The sequence below is a fragment of the Chelon labrosus genome (genome assembly GCF_963514085.1).
Source record: "Chelon labrosus genome assembly, chromosome: 15".
NCBI classification, from domain to species: domain Eukaryota; kingdom Metazoa; phylum Chordata; class Actinopteri; order Mugiliformes; family Mugilidae; genus Chelon; species Chelon labrosus.
The window spans coordinates 76,317-98,304 of record NC_140348.1 but is presented as its reverse complement, the minus strand read 5'-3'; the positions used below and the strand labels follow the sequence as shown (position 1 = coordinate 98,304).

General features: G+C 39.2%; 2 protein-coding genes across 2 annotated transcripts; one reads left to right on the top strand and one right to left on the bottom strand.

Moving 5' to 3' along the window:
* Positions 1-541: 541 nt before the first annotated feature.
* Positions 542-11,722, bottom strand: polr1c (RNA polymerase I and III subunit C). Its single transcript, XM_084561259.1, has 9 exons — positions 10,592-11,722; positions 10,280-10,351; positions 8,592-8,699; positions 8,320-8,452; positions 2,575-2,706; positions 2,187-2,339; positions 1,633-1,782; positions 1,424-1,540; positions 542-845 (listed from the first exon to the last, which is right to left on the bottom strand). The coding sequence occupies exons 1-9, from the start codon at positions 11,015-11,017 to the stop codon at positions 727-729; spliced, it is 1,410 nt and encodes a 469-aa protein (XP_084417385.1). The 5' UTR covers positions 11,018-11,722; the 3' UTR covers positions 542-726.
* A 5,881-nt stretch (positions 11,723-17,603) lies between these two features.
* med9 (mediator complex subunit 9) lies at positions 17,604-19,622 on the top strand. The gene is made up of 2 exons (XM_084562140.1): positions 17,604-17,940; positions 18,156-19,622. Exons 1-2 carry the CDS (start codon positions 17,861-17,863, stop codon positions 18,373-18,375), a joined length of 300 nt encoding a protein of 99 aa, XP_084418266.1. The 5' UTR covers positions 17,604-17,860; the 3' UTR covers positions 18,376-19,622.
* The last annotated feature ends 2,366 nt before the right edge of the window (positions 19,623-21,988 follow it).

Below are 21,988 nucleotides of genomic sequence, written 5' to 3'. Positions count from 1 at the left end.
GGACCAAACTCTCTGAGGAATGTTTCCAGTACCTTGTTGAATCTATGCCACGAAGGATTAAAGCAGTTCTGAAGGCAAAAGGGGGTCCAACCCGGTACTAGCAAGGTGTACCTAATAAAGTGGCCGGTGAGTGTATATATACTATTAGGCAGGTGGTCATGGGTGATCAGTGTAACATATGGCATTAACATTCTGTGGAATATTAGACAAAATGAATGATCTGTAGTAGAGATGTATGAACATCTGGTAGGATACCTACAGCCCTGCAGCCAACAAAGATGGAGCCAGATACATTAAATCACTGTAAAAGATTAATCAGGCCTAATTAAATATATGATAAACAGTTATAAAGAGAATAAACTGGGCCTTTATTATGTACTGAAAAATGTACACTGCTTATCCTATAAAACTACCTTTGCTTTTCTGTTGTTTTTATGAAATACAAGTATATTTTGACATGAATATGTTCTTATTAAATGTGAGATTATTAAAGGTTATCTTATGTTTGTTTAAGGGAAACTGTGGCACAGAAAATAATAAAACTGACAAAGGTATGCATTTCTAACCATATTATGATTTTTAATAAGTCAGTGCAGCTTTCATCAAAACAGACACATCTGAATACCCCACTGAGAGCGTGGCATCTAGTCTCCAAGCCCTGATGTGCAGTGGCACACTTTAACACCACATCCTCTGTAGTGGGTTAGAGCATGCTCAGTCATCATTTCACTCCATGTCAGAGGAACCCAGCTCATTGAGAAACCTCTGACACTTCGCCATGAGGATTTTGATGGCCTCTGTGATCAAGACATCAGGAAGCAAGATACCAGTTGACTCCACAGTAACTGTAAAAGAAGAGATATATATATAGTATAAGACATTCCTATTTTACCACAGACCTTCTTAAAAGGAACAAGACAAATTGTCACAAGAAAATACAGATTTCTTATATGACTGAGCAAGTATAGAAACAGAAAGTCATTGTGATCTTAGGGTTTAATGTCGTTTTAGGTTTTATCTTACAGTGAGAACACCACTGCGGGAAATAATGCCTTATAATACCTGGCCAAGAAATAGTCTGGCACATAACTTGTAATTTTTCCACTTTGCTTTTCAGGGGTTGGAAGCAATTTTTGTTATCATCAGTCAGGCCAGTCTTGCTCCTTGCCCTGGTATATCCTTGTGGTCACTTAATGTTTATAGTATATACGTAGGAGATTGAGGAGATTTTCTTTTCACACTTAGCAGGAAGGAAGTTTATTGCATGTTTCAAAATATAAAATCCTTCCCAGAAAGTGCTTCCTGATTTTCAGTGATGTCGTTGATTAAATTAGAAACTTATCGAGTCTGAACATTGTTTTTGAAATTGCTTGCACTGAGATACACATTATCAATATCACATTTATGTCTTTTATGAACATACAGATAAAATGGTCTCGCACTCTTCCAAGCTTCACCACGTTCTTCAGGTCACTATGTTGGAGGACTTCCCTGCTGCATGTATCCAGGCGACTGTTTGCTACTTTGGCAACTTTTTTCCCTTAGTTGGACAACACAAAAATACATTTATAGCATTAAGGGAGTTACTGCTGGAAATAAATATCAAATAAAATTTAACTATTTGATTATTACCATTTGCATCCTCCAGGTCTATAACTCCTCGTGAGAAGCAGTGTTTTAGGCGCTCTGCCTTTTCTCCCTCCACCATCTCCAGAAGGGTGATCTCTGGAAGGAGGCGGTAACTGGCTGTGGCAACTGGAGAGAATTTAGCATGATCCTTGCCTAAACACAGAATACCCTTCAGTATTAGAAAATACTGACAAGATATGAGTAGGGCTGTTATGAAACATGCTGGGGGGGATTTCCCCCTGCGATGAGTTCCACAGAAATTTTAAGTCAGGTGTAATGGGTATGAGTATTTGCCATGAAATCATACTTGACATTGAATTCTGGAAGAAATACTTATATTCTATATGGAACATTTTGCCACTGCACTTGTCTATCAGCATGTTAGATGGGTTACCAAGGTCAAGAATCACCTTCCATCTTCAAGTAAATCTTTTGGCTTTGTAGACACAAATGGGGCCGTGCAACCATTTGTTAATAAAAATGCACTTCTTTCTTTTTCATGTCTTCAGACACTTCTGCATTAAATTGAGTAGCTTCTGACACTTAAAATCCCTTACCAATTCCTTTGACACAATGCATGATGATATCCAGCTCTTGTCCTGGTCGTAGCTGAGCTATCATGATGTCATCATGCACAGGTCCAATACTGGACTCTGCAAACACATCTGACTGGTTCCCAATGGGGACCCACTTAATGTCCCTGGAATAAACTGAGACCAGATAGAGGGGGCAGTGAGGAGAAAATGACATTAATTACATTCATACTTGAATTTAACCCAGAGTATTTTCTATTATTAAGAAACCACCTTTCAAAATGCAGTCTAAATTCAGCCTTAATTATTGTTTACAACAATAACTCATTTGTTTTTATTGTCATAGCTGTTGTTCGTGAGACTGAATCTGCAACAAAACTTTCCTATTGATTTGGTGAGACTTAAAACCTACCTATGTGGTTCAGATACAGCTCTTGTGGGTCAGAAGAATCTTTGCTGGCTCTGGGGTTCCTGCTGCATCTAATCTTTAGCTGCAGTTGAATTGTGTCTATTTCTGAACCTTCTTCCTCTGCAGATTCTTCACCTAGTATAGATTAAAAAAACATGATAAAAATAAAAATTATCTCGGTGGGTCCAAAGTCTTCAAAAAAAATACAGTGGATTAAAAAAAGTCTATATACTCCAGTTAAAACTAGACTAGAAAGTAGAAGTTACTGAATGCTGAAAGACTGCATGGCGTTACATGCTGAATTCAGAGCTGAATAAGCTGAAAAGGTTGAAATAAAGGCCCCGTCCACACGGAGACGCTTTTTGGTTTAAACGCAGATGTTTTGCATCCTTTTGGCCGATCGTCCACACGAATCCTGTAAACGCATTGGTCCCAGGGTGAAAAAATTCGCAAACGCAGCTCTTGAGTTTTCGTGTGGACGGCGAAAACGAGTAAATGCGTTTCGATGATGTTATCGCCACAACCCTCGAGCAGCCTTCCACCTCCCGCAAGACCTGTTCCTGCTGAAGAAGATATTGAGCCTATTAGGGTAACTAGGGCAAAATATAATTTCTCCTTGAGTTTGGTTTCTTCTAAAGCCGACCTCTTCCTCTGCGTTTTTGGTGAATTTCTGAAACTGAAACAGCGCTACCTATAGGTCTGGAATATGAAGTAGCGTTTTGAGTCGTGTTGAGACAGATCCGTGTGTACGCAAATATTCTTGAAACGATGCCAGGGAAAACGGAGGGGGAAAAGATCGTTTTGGTACGTGTGGATGGGGCCTAAATGTGATATTGGCAAATTTGAATAGCACACAAAACAGTACCAGAAGACAGCTACAATGCTGGAATGTAAACCGATTTACACATTGTGACCATTTGACACAGCAAAGACAGACAGAGGGGTGTTTATGTCTGTACTGTGGATTTTGTGGATTTGAGAGATTGGTGTGACTTTACGGGCCCGTCCACACGGAGACGCTTTTTGGTTTAAACGCAGATGTTTTGCATCGTTTTGGCCGATCGAATCCTGTAAACGCATTGCCCTAAAACGCACTTTTCTGAAACCTGGTCCCAGGGTGGAAAAATTCGCAAACGCAGCTCTTGCGTTTTCGTGTGGACAGGGAAAAACGCATACGTGCGTTTCGATGATGTCATCGCCACACCCCTCGAGCAGCCTTCCACCTCCCGCGAGACGTCTCATAACAACATCAACAACAATGGCGGACTACATGCTCGTGTTCCTGCTGGAGATTAGGGTTACTAGGGCAAAATATCATGCTCCTGTGCCACCCCGCTCAGCAAAAAAGGCTGATGGACAACCACATAAGCAACATTTAGTAAACAGCGCTCAAGCTATATGCGCATGCTCCGCCTCTTCCTCTCCGTTTTTGGTGAATTTCTGAAACTGAAACAGCGCCACCTATAGGCCTGGAATATGAAGTAGCATTTTCAGTTGTGTTGAAACGGATCCGTGTGTACGCGAATATTCTTGAAACGATGCCAGGGAAAACGGAGGGGGAAAAGATCGTTTTGGAACGTGTGGACGGGGCCTAAGACAGTGTTTTTTAACCTTGGGGTCGCGACCCCACATGGGGTCGTCTGGAATTGAAACGGAGTCGCTTGAAATGTCTAGTTAGTGCTCCGTTTACACTGAAGTCTATGGACGGTGTGGTTGATCAGAACAAAATGGTAAAACCTACACTAATGAGAAAAACACTGGGTTCGAAACAGACAAAATTTCCTGGGAGAAAAAGTTGTGGAAGCAACCAGAGCTGAAGTAATTTTAGAAACTTTCACCATAAGGAGCGCAATACACACCCCAGGGGGGTAGTCTGCAGGCCATCTGCTATTTTCACAAATAAACCAGGGATTAACTCAGCCCCTTGTTTATGTGCCAACACGTTATACACCGTTGAAAAGATTAATATCTTGAGATTGGAATGATGCATACCATTTCAGGATACAATCATAACTGGAGGCTCTGTAAACACTTATGTCAGACCAGGCACAAACACTACTAGATGATCACAAGCGATCATAAAGGGGTCCATGCCGTGGCGAAGTCATCCCCGAGCAGGATGCAGAGCCATAAGTCACCAGTAGCGCCCCCTTAAGACCGAAACTTGGTCTAAAGGGGCTTGGTGGGCTTGTATTGAGTCATCCACAGATTATTATGTGGTTTGTGAGATATAAACATGTAGTGGTTGTAGCGCTACAGGAAACTTGGCATGATCGTACGCAAACATATGCTGCTAAGTTTCATGAGGATTGGGTGAATACTTCCAAAGTTATAGGCCTTAAAGTCATATGAAATATTTGCGTGTCACGTGCAGCGCCCCATGTAGATGTAATGTCACACAACTTGATAGGCGTCTACACAATATTTTACAGATTGTGTATACCAAATTTCATGAAGTTCCTGCAACGTCGTTGCATGGACCCCTAAAAATGTATTCGACTCATTTACTGAAACTCACAGTATTCCAAGAGCAGATGAAACTCCAACAAAAAATTGTTTTATTGCCAAGGGTTAATAAAATAGTTAGTCCACAAACTTTCACAGTCTCCATTAGAAGTGCATATTTTTCATATTCTCGATCATAGCTTGCATGTATTAGCTACACCGTGATACCAAAACCACTCTAATCTCTGAACTTTTGATTGACACCTCTTTTGATCCAATAGACGACTGTCTACAGTGTCTACAGTTTCACAATATCCAATGAGGGTCTGGTGCGCAAAAGGTACCTGAGGTGTTCAGAGAAAAACATTGTAAAATACTAATTTTCTGTAGTATTATTGTCACATTTTCTATTGGTCAGTGCCAGTGGCACTTAGACAGATTCAGATTCAGTGTTATTTTTTAAAAGAGGCCAAACCTTGCCTGTACTCCAATTTTTTGGCAAAAATTATAGGAATGTTAAGGGGTTAAAGCTTTAAGATGAGTAGGTTTAAAGTGGATTTGAACATTCTGCCCACTCAAATTCATTATAAGCAGGTGACAAAAAACCCAAATAATTTTAAAAGTTTGAAGTTCATAAAAAGGAAAAATAATAGCTCACCTCCCCTTAAAAACTTGAACATTTTGATATTTTAATGGTTTCTCTAGCTCAAAGTATGCAGGAGTAGTTAGAGTTCCAAAAACCTGCCAAGAATAATCATCATTACTTACTGTAAGTAGTTGTGTGCTGTAATTTTGAAAATACAACGTACACAAAGTCCTTTGTGGTGAGTGTCAGGAGCTACATACTCTTACATACTCTTATTTTGATTGAGTAGATTGGTACTTTTATTTTGAAAACCTGACATACCCATTGACCCTCCCATTGATCCCTGTTAGGGCCTTTTTTGAAAGTCCTGGCTTCAATAGATCATGTTCAGCAGCTCCTGTTTGCATCTTGGAAATTTTATTTTGAAAGATTAGACAGTGGACCATGTGAAAGCCAACAAAAAAAATCCTACATTTTGATATAGTCATGCCCGTGTACATGAAAGAATGTAGCCATTTTTTTTTTCTCACAATTTTGAAGCAAGTCAAAAGTTAGTGTGGGCCCATAGGAACCACGACGTAGATTAACGTAGATTCTATGTTAAACCTAGCCTGGGTGTTCCCATACTGTTTTGCGCGCGATTTCATTCTCGCTGCAAAAGCAGTCTGGAAACCATCGCCCATATTTGCGCCTGAGATAGGGAACCAATCACAGACCGGGGGGGGGCGCAGCAAGATGATGACGACGTCTATGCGCGACACCGAAGCTTGTAGTGTGTTAATCCAACATAGCAGCGGACCTAACGTTACCGTTCGATGCATCCTTAGACAGTGTTTTAAGTAGCTTAGAACGCAAGTTTATTTTAAAAAAAGAGCAACGTTTGGCGTTGAAAGACTTCATTGCCAAGAAGGATGTGTTTGCTCTGCTACCAACAGGCTTTGGCAAAAGCCTTATTTACCAGCTAGCCCCGTTGGTGGCTAAGGCTATGGGGCTTAGCGAGACCCCAGTCGTTGTGGTGGTCTCGCCATTAATAGACTCTGTGTTTTTTTGGATACAATAGGTCGGCAGAGTGACCGTATATGCCTTCTACCCTCATATTTACTTTGCACAAACGGCAATAATCATTAAACGCCATCGTCTTTTCATGGACAGTAAAGGTTCTTCTTCTTCCTCGTCGAATTTCTGTCGCTCTACATACGTCATTTGGTATAACTGATACGATTGGCTATGAATCGCGCACAAGGCAGCATGGGAATTACCAGGCGCATTTGACAGACATTCGTAGCGCCCAATAAACGGCTCTAGGCATTTGTAAAACCGCGCCTCAAATACGAGAAAATGAACACGTAGTTTCCAGACCAGCATCTCATTGAGATGTGCAGTCGCGTCAGCCAGGCTATGTTAAACCAATATTTTGTAATAAACGTAAACTGTGATTGCAAGCAAACCGTAAAAGTCATCGAAACACTGTTTTCAGAAGAAAAAAGCTACACTTCCTGTGACCTGTACAAATAGAGAATTGTGTTTCTACTGCAAAGTATGGCAGAGTAACAGGTCACAGGTCGTCTTTTCGGAATGTTCACGATGAGTTACATACCGAAGTTTAGATGGAAGAAGGAATAATAATATATGTATATCCAGGGCGAACGATAGTGGTCACATCATTTTTGTTCTATGTGGCCATTTGTCTTGTGGTGGAACTGAGGATTACGTGAAGGTGGAGGATATCTTGTGTAGCTCCAAGTTACAGTAAAGTTTGGTCGGAAAGCCTTATGGCAGTGATTTTCATCACTGGAACCCAGAAATATTAGTAGGGATATTAGGAGAAAGAGAGGTATGTTAATGCCTAAACCCAGTTGGGCTCTATCTCAACCATGGATATCAGCATGGGAAGCAAAATAACAAAAGAGCAAAGAGACCCTTTGACATTAATAAAACTTAACTCTCCAGAAAAAAATAATAATTGAAGACACACTCAGCCCTTCACAAATTTTAAGAACACAGTTGTGAAAAGACAGTACAGAGATACAAGCCATGATTTTCCCAAGATCTTTCGAAGTTTTTTTTTCCATCCGAACACACGTCAGTTCCCTTTAAGATTACCCAGTATTATTTAAGAAAGTGAGCTATTCTTATATTAACCCATCAGATTTGAGACCTGCAGGTGCAACTGCTCACTGCAACTGAGTACAGTAGACTGTTAAGAAGTGGCCAGCAGAAGATGTAGTTGTTGCCTCTTGACAGCCCAGCTGAACTAGTTTTCTCATCAATTTTGGTGGGACTTCCTGTTCTTGATAACTTTGATATAAAGCTTTCTTCATTTGTTGATGACTTGTGTGGAATTTAATTAATTGAAAAATGTTTGTAGCCATCACCTGAGCAATTCCTTTCGATAATGACAGGTCGATGATGCTTAGTATGGGTGTGATGGCCCATGTGTCTATCATGCATCTAAGATGATGACTTGATATTCGTTGATGAATCAGTGTCACTTCAGGCAAAGAGGGTTAAATATAATTTCATGCACCCTTGGTGAGAATCTGATTCTGAGCACAACACACATACTACGTTTTTGATATCCTTTTTTTCCCAGAAATGTATCACATTGATTTTCACCACAGAGGTTGTAATTCTTATATTAAATGTGCAAAAGTTCTGTTATGACTTAGCTTAAATCTACTTTAGACTTTGCGTAAGTTGTTCGTTTGTTGTTTTACCAGTGTTCCTGTACTCAAATAGGCGAGGGTCAGCTTTGATGGGAATGAGTCCTAGTCGTTGGGCCAGGACTTCATCCTGGACGATGGATGTGTTGTTATAGATAAACACCTTTTCTATAGCCATGGTAGGTACCTGCAAGGAAAACCATTACAAATTATTTGCACTACATCAAATAAAACAAACACATTTTCAAAGGTAAAAAAATGTCAAATATATACACAGAATGTATACCAAAGAAATATGACAAAACAAGACTGAATGGGAATCTCACCTCTGCTAATAAGATCCTTCTGAAGGCATTGGCAATAGCTGCATCAATCCCCACCATGTCAAACTCCATACTGCTCTCATCCAGATGCACTATCTCAATTCTAAAATTCTGCAAACAAACAAGAGCGCTCCATTTAATGTTGTGTAAAAATATAAGCAACAGCTGAAAATCAAACCAGGGACTTACTACGTCATGCCATAACAATCTATCTGATCTTCCATAATGCATAAAAGCAAAGAAAAGAGGACTTACGCCAAGAAAATATTTCTCTTTAGGTTTGGCTTTTTGGATAATGGCAAAGATTGAGGAAGAATGAAAGTTAAGTCACCGAACTATAACATATTCTATGGAAAAAAACTCACACAAGGAGAAGGGAAAACAAGTCCAGAAGATGGTAGATGATGCAACAGAAGTGCCCAGACAATGGGTATTTTTAAAAGTCTAAAAATCTATTTGAAATCTCTGTAAATATAATATTAGTTTTCCTTCTTAACAACTGTAGCACACTCTTTATATCCAATTTGTCACTGTTCTCTTGATGTATATTGTGTTTTCCAGGTTTGTAAACAGACCACCATGCCAGCCTGCCTGAAAACCACCACTATCTAAACATCTTTAAAAATGTATTTGATATATACTTTAGTGTTTTAATTTGGCCCATCCACAAACATGGAGGAGGTGGAGTTCATGACCTATTCTGCAGCCAGCCATCTGGCAGAGCTCTACTTGCTTTGGCTTCACTTTTGTGAAGCTGTTCCATCGTCCATCTATTTACAGTGTACATGCTTACCCACAGAAGGTGAAACTCGGTCCCCACACTTCGACCACCCTGACCCTCATATCAGTGGGGGAACACCACAGGGTTGTAGGTCAGTCCTCTCCTCTACGACCTACAGTTATGACTGTATTCCTCTCCACCACGCAAATATGATTATCAACTTTGCAGATGATACAACTGTGGTGGTGTTCATTTCAAAAGGGAACAAGGTTGCCTATTGAGATGAGGTGCACAGTCTGACTCAGTGATGTGTGTGTATGCAGCACATGCAATGGTAATAAAAGGCATTCTGATATGTGTGTAATTACGTTTTAAAACATTGAAATTTTCTAAAGGGTGCAGTTTTATTCTGAAATTGTTCTGTATTGCACTGTTGTGTCACCCACTTTTCAGAGCTTTGACCAATTACAGGCATTCGGGTCATATTTTTGTTCTCTTTTTGTTCTTTGTTCTGCTCCATTTGGACTCTCTGGAACCATATACATGTATGAGAGATGAGAGATTGTGCAGTCCCGCTCATATAACTGTGAAGGAGCATGTCTGTACACCGTACATAGAACTTTTAGCTGTGGGAATGCATCCATATTATTTACCGAGGTCATCTTTGTTGGACTATACATCCCTCCCTCAGCGGACAAGGCAGTAGCGTATGACACTATCCACGCCACTGTTGCCATGCAACAGTCAAAATACCCGGAGGTCCTTGTTGTCATTTCTGGGAATTTTAATCATATCACACTGGACAATGTTTTGTTCACTTTCCACCAGTGTGTTCATTGTACGGCCCAGGAAAATAGAACTCTGGATCTACTATATGCTAATTCAAAGGATGCATTTGTCAGGCTGGCAGCACAAAGATAAATCTTGCTTTATTGATTGGTAACAAAAAGTAGTTTTAGTTTACCCTTACCTTTTGAAATTTCTGCATGTCCCAAGTGTCATCATACCCAGGGTAGTTTCCAGGAAAATCTGTTGTATGGACCTTCAAGCAATACATAATAATACAAAATGAAAATAACAATAATATTACTATTACTAATACTCTGTTGACTAACGTTAATCAAAAATATTCATGATTAAATAATCATTCACGAGTCTTGACATTACATTGTGCAGCAGTCACTGTTCAGCTCTTTAGCACAGTCAACCAGCTCTGCCAACCGATGAATGTTACAGCTAACAAATGCTTTGGTCATAAGACTACAGTTTGAAACAGACTTACATTTTTCGCTCCAAATTCCCCGAGTATAACTCGAGTCCGAATTTCTTCCACGTTATTCATGGTTGCGGCCATTTTGTGTTTTAATACTTGACTCCGCCCGCACTTCCTTTCTCCTTTCCACAACATCAGAGCCCGTCTACGGAGAGCCTCGCCACTCTCTATTAAGTCCCATTGTAACGAACATTTCAGAAGCCGGAAGTTCACTGAGAGTGGAAGTTCTCCCCTTATTAGACATTCTCTGTAGAACATCATCAGTACGTTCACTGGCCCACACACGTTGACGGCGTGCAGCCGGTGTTTACGTATTGTTATGTAAGTACCAGTGCCATCGAGAGAGAGAGTTGCGACACTCTTTGATGTCGCCGCTATGGCTGTCACGTGGTTCATGTAAACCCAATTAGTTCCTAAACATACGCTGGCTGTCATGTTCTTCTATGGGACAGACAGCAGCGATTGCATTATTGAACGGTAAATATAAAGTAAAACACACACCCAAGTACTTTTTCAGCTGTTATTACATTATCGCATTTTTGTTAATGTCAGTTTTGCATTTGGAGAGGCAGGGTGACAACGAAAAACTTACTTAGATAAGTTTTAGGCTACACGGAGAGAAAATAAGCTTAGTGTTCATGTTCGCATGGGTAGTAGCACTGGCTTTAGAGGCTCTAACTTAATTTTTCCATATCATTCATCTGATGGTAGACGTCTCATGATATTCATTTGAGCACAACTGGGCTGTATTAGGATATTGATTCCCGTGATTTTGCTTATAAATTCCGATTCAGCTATTAGCCTACCTTCGTGATAACGCAAAGAGGTCTGCCATGGCGGTCCGTTCAGAATTCGCCTAGAAGCTAGCTCACTTCTTCTGATGAGTGGCCACCCCGAGGACCACAACGCCAAACTCGCCAGTCCTAAAATTCGCGTCATTCCTAATTAAATAACCCTCGCTCAAATCACGAGTCACGACAATGCCTTGACATACGGGATAGCAATCTGTCAGCATCTCATCAAGCATCAGCAAGTAGCGCTGGGCAAATTGTACACTAGCCAAGTGAACATGGAACAGGAACAGTACAACAAATTAAGTACAGCAAACACGTCACATAATTAAAAGTTAGTATATATCCCAAAATTCAATTAAATAAAAGTTGCTATAAAGGTGGTAGCGATTCATCACCGAACTACCTTACAGCAGGGGAAGTCGCGCTGGCTAATTAGCTAGCAGGCAATGCTAGAAAATTGGTTGAAACAACCAAGATAAAATATAAATAATTACGCTGTGCATATACAAATGAAGACCAGTATAAGCATCGCAAAGGGCCTCTGATACAATATAGACAGTTGACAATTCAAAAGAGGTCGATATTTCAGCAGCTTAGCTCTGGAACAACTCAACTCGCAGCAATGTAAGTGAATGAGGTCCGACGCCCAAATGACAGTGTTTGGAACTAATCCGACTTTCAAATCCCGGAAGTAGGCGGTTAAAAGCGCCGCCATTTTTTACAACGGAGGTCTATGGGAGTGTCGCAACTCTCTCTCTCTATGGCACTGGTAAGTACGCCACCAAAAGGTGGCGACTGGCCAAGTTAAACTTTATTTTGCAGCATAGGCATGTCTAGTCCATTTTAGGGGTGCAAAAAAACGTGTTTTTGTTTTTTTTGCTGTTTTATTTTAAAAAGGTTTTGTCTATGATATGCATGGGGGTCACACACTTTTTCAACAAGTTGATTTCATCCCGTTTCATCCCCTCCACTTTTTCCTAAGGTATTAAACGGGACAGAGGAGAAAAAATCCCCCGCCGGTGGACGCTCGGGAGTCGGAAGCGGAAGCGGAAGTGGTTGACGGAGAACAGTGACAGTAAACGCGGAAGGTTTGAATTTAACTACTGTACAGTGAATGTAAAGTGGACAATGGCAGAAGATTCAGCAGGTACTAGTAATATAAGGAATAATGAGGAGGAAATGTTTTGGGAGGAAGTGAGGAAAAAGAAAACGAGGCAAAGATCAGAGTCTAGCAGTAGTACTGAAACTGTGGACACAGCTAAAAGAAGTAAATCTGAAATACGATCTAGAGTTAAGGAGCCAGATAAAGAAGTTTGGAAAGTAATTATAGTGTTTGATCAACAAGGAGGGCCAGATTTACACCCCATTCATGTTACCAAAGCTATTGACAAAGAAATTGGTCAAATTAACCATGCTCGCTTTATGGGGAACGGTAGGCTACTGATTTTTGGAGCGTCTGAAGCTCAGCGAGATAAGATCTTAAAGAGATCTACCCTAAATGGTTCTAAAATAAAATCACACATTCCAGGAGTAGCGGCAAAGAAAAGGGGAGTCATTACTGGGATCCCAGTGTCAGTATCCATTGAGGAGGTCAAAAACAATGTGAAAGGAGGAGAGATAGTTGATGCAAAACGCCTGACGAAAGGTAAAGAAAAAACAGAGAGTTTATCAGTTTTACTTTTTTTCAAGAATGAGATACCTGCAAAAGTACAAATGGGCTTTATGAGCTACCCAGTGCGAGAATTCATTCCCCCTGTAATACGTTGTTTTAAATGTCAACGTTTTGGTCATGTAGCAGTACAATGTAAAGGTAAACTTAGGTGTGCAAAATGTGGAGGGGATCATGAGTATGGGAAATGTGGGGAGAATGTTCAGCTAAAATGTTGTAACTGTGGAGGTCAACATAGTGCTGCATATGGGGGGTGTGAAAGACAGAAGGAAGCGAAAGAAATTCAGAAGTACAAACTGACTCATCAGGTTTCATATGCTAATGCACTAAAGGAGATAAGTAAAGCTAAGAAAGACGTTAATGTTAACGGACTTGTATCTCCAACAGAACAGAACTCTTGGAGTCCAAGAAAGAATACTGGGAACCATACTGATGAACAGCTAGAGGTAGGCCTACATAGGTCTAACCCAGTGACAAAATGCTGTGAATGCAGATCAAGAATCTCAAAAGAGACTTTGCTGATAAAGGAAAAAGAGTTCATAGCATTCATATGTTCTATAGTTAATGTCACAATACAGCACTCTAGGAAGAGTGATAGAATTAAATCAGTTGTGGAAGCTGCAAATGAATTTTTAGGCACCACAACTAAAGCTGATGAAATTCATGAAATGTTAAATAATAAATATGGAGATTCTCAAGCTGGTTAAATATCTAATGGTTTTAATCATTCTTCAGTGGAATGCAAGAAGTCTAATAGCAAATGGACAGGAGTTTAAAAGGTATATACATGAATTAAATAATAAACCAGATATCATATGTATTCAGGAAACATGGCTAAAACCACAGTTAGAATTTGTTTTAAAAGGTTATATCAGTATCAGACATGACAGGGATAAAGAGAGAGGAGGAGGGTGTATGACTTTTATTAGAGAAGGAATACCATATAGACAGTTGGGTACAGCTAAAGAACATGAATGTATAGTGACTGAAATTTTTAATGGGGATAATGGCAAATACACAATTGTTAACTACTATAATCCATGTAAAGCTCTAACAAATGAGTTGCTGAGGAACATTATTAAAAGGTCTCACAGAGAAATTTGGTGTGGGGATTTTAATGCACACAATAGCTTATGGGGAAGTAAACATACAGATTTAAATGGGGAGGCTGTAGAGGAAATGATGAATGACAGAATGTTAGTATGTTTAAATAAGGGTAGTGGAACACGAATAAATATATACAAAAATGAAACCTCATGTATTGACCTGACTTTAGTTGATAGGAAAATAGCAAGTATATGTGAATGGGAGACTGATCAGAACACAAGTATTGGTAGTGACCATTTTCCTATTTTTTGTAAAATTGAAGTTGAACTGAAGATTGAAGAAAGTTACATTCATCATAAATGGCATTTTATGAAAGCAGATTGGGAGAAATATTTAACAAATTGCAATGAAAAGGTTAAGAATATTCCAAATGTAGAACAAACTATAGATCAGAGGAATGATAATTTAAGTATCCTCATTTTGAATGCAGCTAGTCAGGCCATCCCTATAAGTAAAAGCCAGAAGAAAAGAGTCAATGTTCCATGGTGGAATGATAAATGTAAAGAAGTTATTAAAGAACGAAATAAAGCTTTGAAAAAACTGCGTAAAACTTTAACTACAGATAATCTTATAGAATACCAAAGAAAGAAGGCTCTAGCAAGGAAAGTAATTAAAGAGGTTAAAAGGGAATCTTGGAGGCAGTTTTGCTCCACAATTGGAAGGGAGACTAGATTAGATAAGATGTGGATGATGGTAAAAAAGATGTCAGGTAGATATAAAACAGCAAATATTCCTGTACTAATTGATGAAACAAATCGTAAAGCTATATCAGATAAGGAAAAGGCTAATATGTTGGGGAAATGTTTTGCTGAAATACATAAAGGAGAGCACTTGGAAGATAGTTTTAAAAAAAAGGAAAGAGGAAATTTTAAAGGCGAATGAAGGTATTTTAAATGCTAAATCTGAAACTGAGTCTATACTTGATGATGGCTTTAATATGTCAGAATTGAAAATGGCAGTAAATAATACAGGTTACTCCTCACCAGGATGTGATAATCTGTGCTATGCTATGTTCAGGAAACTTCCTGAGGAAGTACTGGAAAAGATTCTTGAGCTAATTAATGAAATTTGGAAAGAAGGAAAGTTACCTAAGATATGGAAAAAGGCTATAATTCTCCCATTTCCTAAACCAGGGAAAGATGCTGGTAATCCAGGTAATTATAGACCCATAGCTCTAACTTCACACCTAGGAAAGCTTATGGAAAAATTGGTTGTGGGCCGTTTGAATTATTTTTTGGAAAAGAAATCCCTGCTTAAAAGTTACCAAACAGGATTTAGAAGAAATAAATCAACAACAGATGCTCTTGTTAAACTGTGTAATGAAGTTGAAAAGTCTCTAGTCATGAAGGAGGTGATGGTAGCCGTTTTTCTGGACATAGAAAAAGCTTATGACACCATGTGGAGAGAGGGTCTATTAATTAAGTTGGAAAAGATTGGAATAAATGGGAGGATGTTTAATTTCATTTTGGATTTCTTATCTCATCGTACTTTGAGGGTCAGAGTAGGTAATGAGTTATCAGAAGAATATGTGGTGGAAAGTGGAATTCCCCAGGGGAGCGTTATCAGTCCTATTTGATTTAATATTATGATTAATGATTTATTTGAAAAGGGAGGTGAAGGTCTGTTGTATGCAGATGATGCTGTAGTATGGAAAAGAGGGAGGAATGTTCCATATATTGTTGGAAGGTTACAAAAAGAAATAGAAATAATAGAACAATGGGGATTAGACTGGGGATTTAAATTCTCTTTACCTAAGTCGAAGATAATGTTCTTCACAAGAAGGAAGGTTCCAGAGAATTTTAAAATTATGTTATATAATCAGCAACTGGAAAGAGTGAATAAGTTTAAATATCTTGGAATCTACATGGATGAAAGAATGACATGGAAACATCATATAGTTCATGTAGAAACTAAATGTAAAAAAGTACTAAATCTTATGAGGATGATTTCTGGGCAGCAATGGGGAGCAGACAAACAATCATTAATGAACATCTACAAAGCATTAATCAGATCAAATATAGATTATGGATGCATAGTATATAGTTCTGCATGTGCAACATCTCTCAGGAAACTTGATAGAGTGCAATTTAAAGGTTTAAGAATTGCGTTAGGAGCGTTTAAAACAACTCCTACTTGTGCTCTATTAGTTGAAGCTGAAGAAACTCCACTTAAATTTAGATTTGATAAGTTGTCCTTAACATATTGGGTGAGACTTAAAGGAAGTGTAAATAATCCTGCCTTAACAATCCTTAATGCATGTTGGGAATACCATTCAAAGAGCTCTGGTTTTGGATGGCACATTACAAATACAGCAGGAGAGTATGGAATTTTAGATTTCAAGTTTAGCCCTGCTCTAGTGTTGAGTTCAGTTCCTCCATGGATGCTGCCTGTGCCAACCATTGATGTAGAACTGTTGAAGGAAAAAGCAAAACAGCCTAATGAAGCAAACCTTGCAGAATACAGCCAAAGACATCTTCTGTCTAAATATTATGGTTTTATTAAAATATTTACAGATGGGTCAAAAGATCCTCAAGATGGTCATTGTGGAATTGGGATATATATTCCTACATTTAAGAAAAAATATGGTTATAGATTGAATAATTTCCTATCAATATATTCTATAGAGCTAGCAGGAATAATAACTGCATTGAGGTGGATTGAAGAAATCAAGCCACTACGATCTGTCATATGTACTGACTCCTTGGCAGTATTAACCAGTTTTGAAACAGGAAAATCAGTAAGAGAGGACTTGGTAATAGAGGCAAGACATATTTTATTGAATATAAAGAACCTTGGAATATTGGTTCAGTTTTGTTGGGTTCCAGCACATGTCGGGATAAAGGGGAATGAAGTGGCTGACAAAATAGCTAAGGATGTGCTGAAAAAAGAACATATAGGAATCAATATTTCAATGGGGAAGGGAGAAGCCAAATCTAAAATTAAATCAGAAGGTATACTGAAATGGCAAAATGAATGGGAGGTAGAGTACAATGCAAGGCATTATCACACAATTCAAAAAAATGTATGGAGGAAAAGAATAACAGTATGTATCAACAGAAGGGAAGAGGTGGTGTATAGTAGACTAAGATTGGGTCACACAGGTCTTAATGGTACACTAAGATTAATTGGGAAGAGTAATGGTTTATGTTCTGAATGTCATGTTATAGAAGATGTAGACCATATTTTATTTAGGTGCAAAAAATACACAGAACACAGGCAGCAATGGAAAGAAAGAGAGGCTGAAAATGGGATTGAGAACATCCTTAAGGAAGAAGGAATGCAAAGAGACAGGATCAAATCCTTATTCATTTTTCTGAATGACACAGGTTTAACTAAAAGGATCTAGGATCCTTTTTTTTTTTTTTTTTTTCATTTTTATTTTATTTTTATTTATTTATTTATTTATTTATTTTTATTTATTTATTTATTTATTTATTTTTTATAAATATAACGTTTCCTCTTCAACCATAGAGTACCATGATAGTATGCCAAGTCCCTTTGCACACTCCTGTACAGTTGGTGGCGGTATGCACCAAAGAGATGTAATCTGCCAATAAACAAAGAAGAAGAAGAAGAAGAAATCCCCCGCCCCCAAGTGCTTCAAACGTCACTAGTCACGTGACCGAACCACGCTTCGACCGACACGGTCCGATACAATCGCGTCAAGAGCTACCGCGCATGTCAGAGGACCATCACTAGCAGGGAGTAATGGCGGTAGCACAAGCAAAGCGCGAGAACGAGAACGAGGATTGCTCTTTGCTTCCTACCGTCCATGTTATTATTAAATGGTAACTGTGTGGACGTCTTTGTGTGCTATACTTTTTATCAAATTTTATTTCTCGTTAACAGTTCGCGGATGTGTTAGCTCAAATTGTTAATAATTATAGCTGAAACTCTAACGCTAAATGTTCAGCAACATAGCTACGTATGTTGCTGTACGTTGTTTTAAGAATACGTGGTCATAAGAATAACGTGGTTTTATTTATCTTTGTATCTTTATAAGCATGGACAAGGACAGCCAGGATGTCCACCAGGAACTGGCTAGACTGAAGGCAAAGATCCAGGAGGCTCGGGAGCAGGTCTCCAACATGTCCGGGATAGACAGTGGTTTACTGGAGCAGCAGCAGCAGTTGGCAACGCTGCGAGAGCAGGTCCGTACCAAGAACCGTCTGCTGCAGAAATACAAAAGTCTGTGCATGTTCGATGTGCCAAAAGCATCATGAGATACAAAACTGTGTTACTGATCTGGATGGAGAAGCCTGACGGTGCAAATGCAGGTGAATGTACGCACGGACACAGGATGGACATTTATATTCAAAGTAGTTTGTTTTTCTCATGTGCATAGCAGTGCAGAATCATTCTGAAGATTTCCCTCCATTGTAGGCATTTTGTGGACTGCAAGAAAGTGTATTTAGTTACATTGGATTTTTATTAAAAGGTAGATTTTCAGTGTGAATCTTCTTACTTTGAAATACATCATTTCGTAATTAAATGGCTGTTTAAAGTTTTACACCAAACCATCATAAATTAAATCATCCTTTTAACGCAATCAGTCCATCAGTGTGCATAGTGACTGTTCTGTTCTCTGCTTAGCGGGAAATAAGTGTTTCACGGGATCTAGTGATGAAATGGATGTGGAAATGTTAAGTTAAACCTTTTCTGTCTGTGTATAATATCTCACTCACACTAACAATGTCTGGTGTTACTCCCTTTGGCAGCAGTAACCTGTAAGTAAACATTTCTGATAATTCATTGGTCTATCATCGATGGCAAGCCATCCTGTCTCAGATACAGCAAAACAGGCCCAGACAAGGGCCATCCCCATGTTTCATAGACTGGATGAGGGTCTGATGCAATGTATTTCATCTTGAAAATGAGCCTTTCATTTGAGACAAAAAATAAAACTTTATCATCTTCTCACTAGACATTTTCCAAACAGTCCTTTGTCTTGTCCACATGATATTAACTGCAGACAGAAACATTCTTTTAAGAGGGCAGCGATTTTGTCCTTGCAACTCAGTCATGCACACTATGGTTGTTCGGTGTTCTCCTGATGGTGGTTTTATGAACAGTGCCTCTCGGACTACTATGTGTGTTGCTTTTGGAGTGATCTTTGTTGACTGACCAATTATCTGGAGGCTAACCGTCGTCTTAAATCTCCTACATTAGTTCACAATCAGTCTAACTTAAGAGATGGTTTTGTAACATTTTCCAGCCTGGTGATAAACAGCTACTGTTTTTAGAGGTCCTTAGAAAGTCCTTTGTCCATGCCCTCATACACGTCCACAATAATGTGTTGTAAAAATCAGGCCGAGACAAAACCCTGATTTCTTTTTTACTATGATAGGAAACGCTTCTGAACAAATGGCCTTGAAATTAACTTCTAACAAATTCAAGAAGTGCACTTACTTTTGCACCTCACAGTATGTTATATTTGCTCAATTGAATAAACAAATAGCAAAGCATACCATTTCTGTTTCAGTGTTTTTGATTAGGTTCCCTTTGTCTACTTTCAGGATTGTGAAAGTCTGCTAATGTTTTGAGTATCCACTTAGTAATCTATTAATGTTAATGTCTTTTAAACTCTGAATGTTTGAAAATTCAACACTGTTTAATATTTTTAAAGAAGAAATGGTATAGTACTGAGCAGGGAAGTACTTTTTGGACATTCTAAATCAAAAATACTTTACACAGCATGCAGGGTAGCTATATGTAACATAAAGCATACCATTCAAATTTTAGAAGCTTACATTAAATAATTTTTTCAGTCAGTTGGGTAGTGTATTCTTTTTTTGCTATTGGCCTACAATAATAATAATAATAAATATGTCATCCTTATCTCTCAGTGTAAATGTATTAAAAACAGGTATATTACATTTTACCCTTAGTTGCCAAAAAACTATGAGTTTTGCTACACTTTTACTCTTTATAGCCAATATGCTATTGGCTTTCATTCGGGCCTGCTATTGGCTTGCATGGGGACCAGAGAAACTAATTTTGTCCCACCTCATGTACCAACATGTGTCGAAATGACAATAAAGAATCCTTGAATCCTTGAAAAAACACAAGGTGCATTACCATGGTTAGTTACCATGTTAAAAGGGAGTTTTTCCTTGCCACCGTTGCCTTCAGGCTTGCTCTGGGGGTTTCAGGCCGGGTTTTTGTAAAGCGTCTTGAGACGATTTGTATTGTTATTGACGCTATATAAATAAAATTGAATTGAATTGAATTGAATTACATTTTCGCTGTTGGGCGTAACTGTGAGAGTTCATTTTTATACTGTGAACAGTACAAAATGTACACCGAGACCCAAACAAACATCAAAACTGGTGTAAAGTACACTTTTTAAAGGTTACATATACTCTGTCAGTTTCTGAGTTTACATAACCTCCTATGTTTTGTATATGTCCTGTACCAAGTAGTTTGTCCTGTAAGTGTTTCTGTTGGCGGCATACATATAGTTGAGTTGGAGTTTTTCTGTGTCATGCATTTCCTCCAATGACAGTTTTGTGTGAGATAGATAGAGTCTTGATTGTCCTATAAAGGATATTCTTCTTCACACGTCATTCCATTCCATAAAAGACAGCAACATTGATGTTAACATCACAGTTTCATACATATATCACACATCACATATAACAAATAACATATAATATGACACACCATACCCCCCCTCCCCTCTAGTTAGCCTCCATCCTCAACACACTGCAAGCAAAAGTGGACAGTGCAGACAACATAAACACAAAAGAATAGAGGGGATGGATTATTCTCACTGGAGTTTGTTAAGTGCAGTGATGGCTGTTTTTTTTTTATGAGTTTCTTTTAATTCTTCTTTCCCTTTTCTTCTCATTCAGTTGAGTCTGTTGAGTTTGTTGGTTATGTTAGAGAAATGTTGAAAGTAAATAAAAAGGCAATTAAAAAAAAAAAACTGAAAAAATGGATGCTACTAAGCTAGAAGGAGAGTCTGTCAGATACAGATTGTCCGGCAAATTTTCTGCCATGATGGCTAGAGATCTCCACAAGAGCAACTCAAATGTACACAGTCTAATACATAACTTTACTCTCCAGCTGAGAACAAATGTTAGGGATGTTACCAGTCAGGACATCAGTGGAAGGACTGCCTAATTAATCCTTGGGAGGGTCTAAAGCCGAACTGGCAATAGGGCCGCCCAGAGAAGACAGAGGGGGATATGATGGCACCACCAGTTTCATCGCAACCACAGGAAGAGCCCACTGGGGTGGCAGGTGGTCTTAGAAGAGTGTCCCCACTGGAGTACTGAGGGTCTCTCAGGGTGTTGCTGAAGGGCCTCTTGAACGGATGAGGATGGTTGCCTCCTCTTCCTCAGTAGGGGTGAACTGGCAAGACAGGGCGTCTGGTTTCTGATTCTTGGGTCCAGGCGTGAGAGTGAAGTTGAATTGCCCCAGGAACAGAGCTCACCGAGCCTGGCGGGAGTTGAGTCGACGAGCTGAGCGGAGGTAAGACAGGTTCTTGTGTGCGTGGTGCCCTCTAACCAGTGCCGCCACTCCTGGAGAGCCAATACTATGGCTAGCAACTCACGGTTCCCCACTTCCTTTCAGCTCGAGTGAGACGACGGGAGAAGAATGCACAGGGGTGAAGCTTGTTGTCTGCAGGGAGGCACTGGGAGAGGATGGCCCCCGCTCTTGAGTCTGAAGTGTCAACCTCCTAACTGTGCCTCCGGACTCCCTGCAAACAGAGTTTTAACTGAGGTGAGCAGAGTAAGGGGGGCAGCCACCTTGCTATAGTTTCTGATAAAATGCCAATAAAAGTGGGTGAAACTGAGGAAACATTGCAGTTGTTTACGAAACTCAGGAGTT

Excerpts from the sequence above, each read along its gene's own strand:
- polr1c (XM_084561259.1), bottom strand. The coding sequence starts at position 11,017 with ATGACAGCCAGCGTATGTTTAGGAACTAATTGGGTTTACATGAACCAC. Across the intron at positions 1,783-2,186 it reads GCATTGTGTCAAAGGAATTG|GCAAGGATCATGCTAAATTC; the intron begins GTAAGGGATTTT and ends TTCTGTGTTTAG. Across the intron at positions 846-1,423 it reads AGTGCGAGACCATTTTATCT|TTACTGTGGAGTCAACTGGT; the intron begins GTATGTTCATAA and ends CTTCTTTTACAG.
- med9 (XM_084562140.1), top strand. The coding sequence starts at position 17,861 with ATGGCGGTAGCACAAGCAAAGCGCGAGAACGAGAACGAGGATTGCTCT. Across the intron at positions 17,941-18,155 it reads GTCCATGTTATTATTAAATG|CATGGACAAGGACAGCCAGG; the intron begins GTAACTGTGTGG and ends TATCTTTATAAG.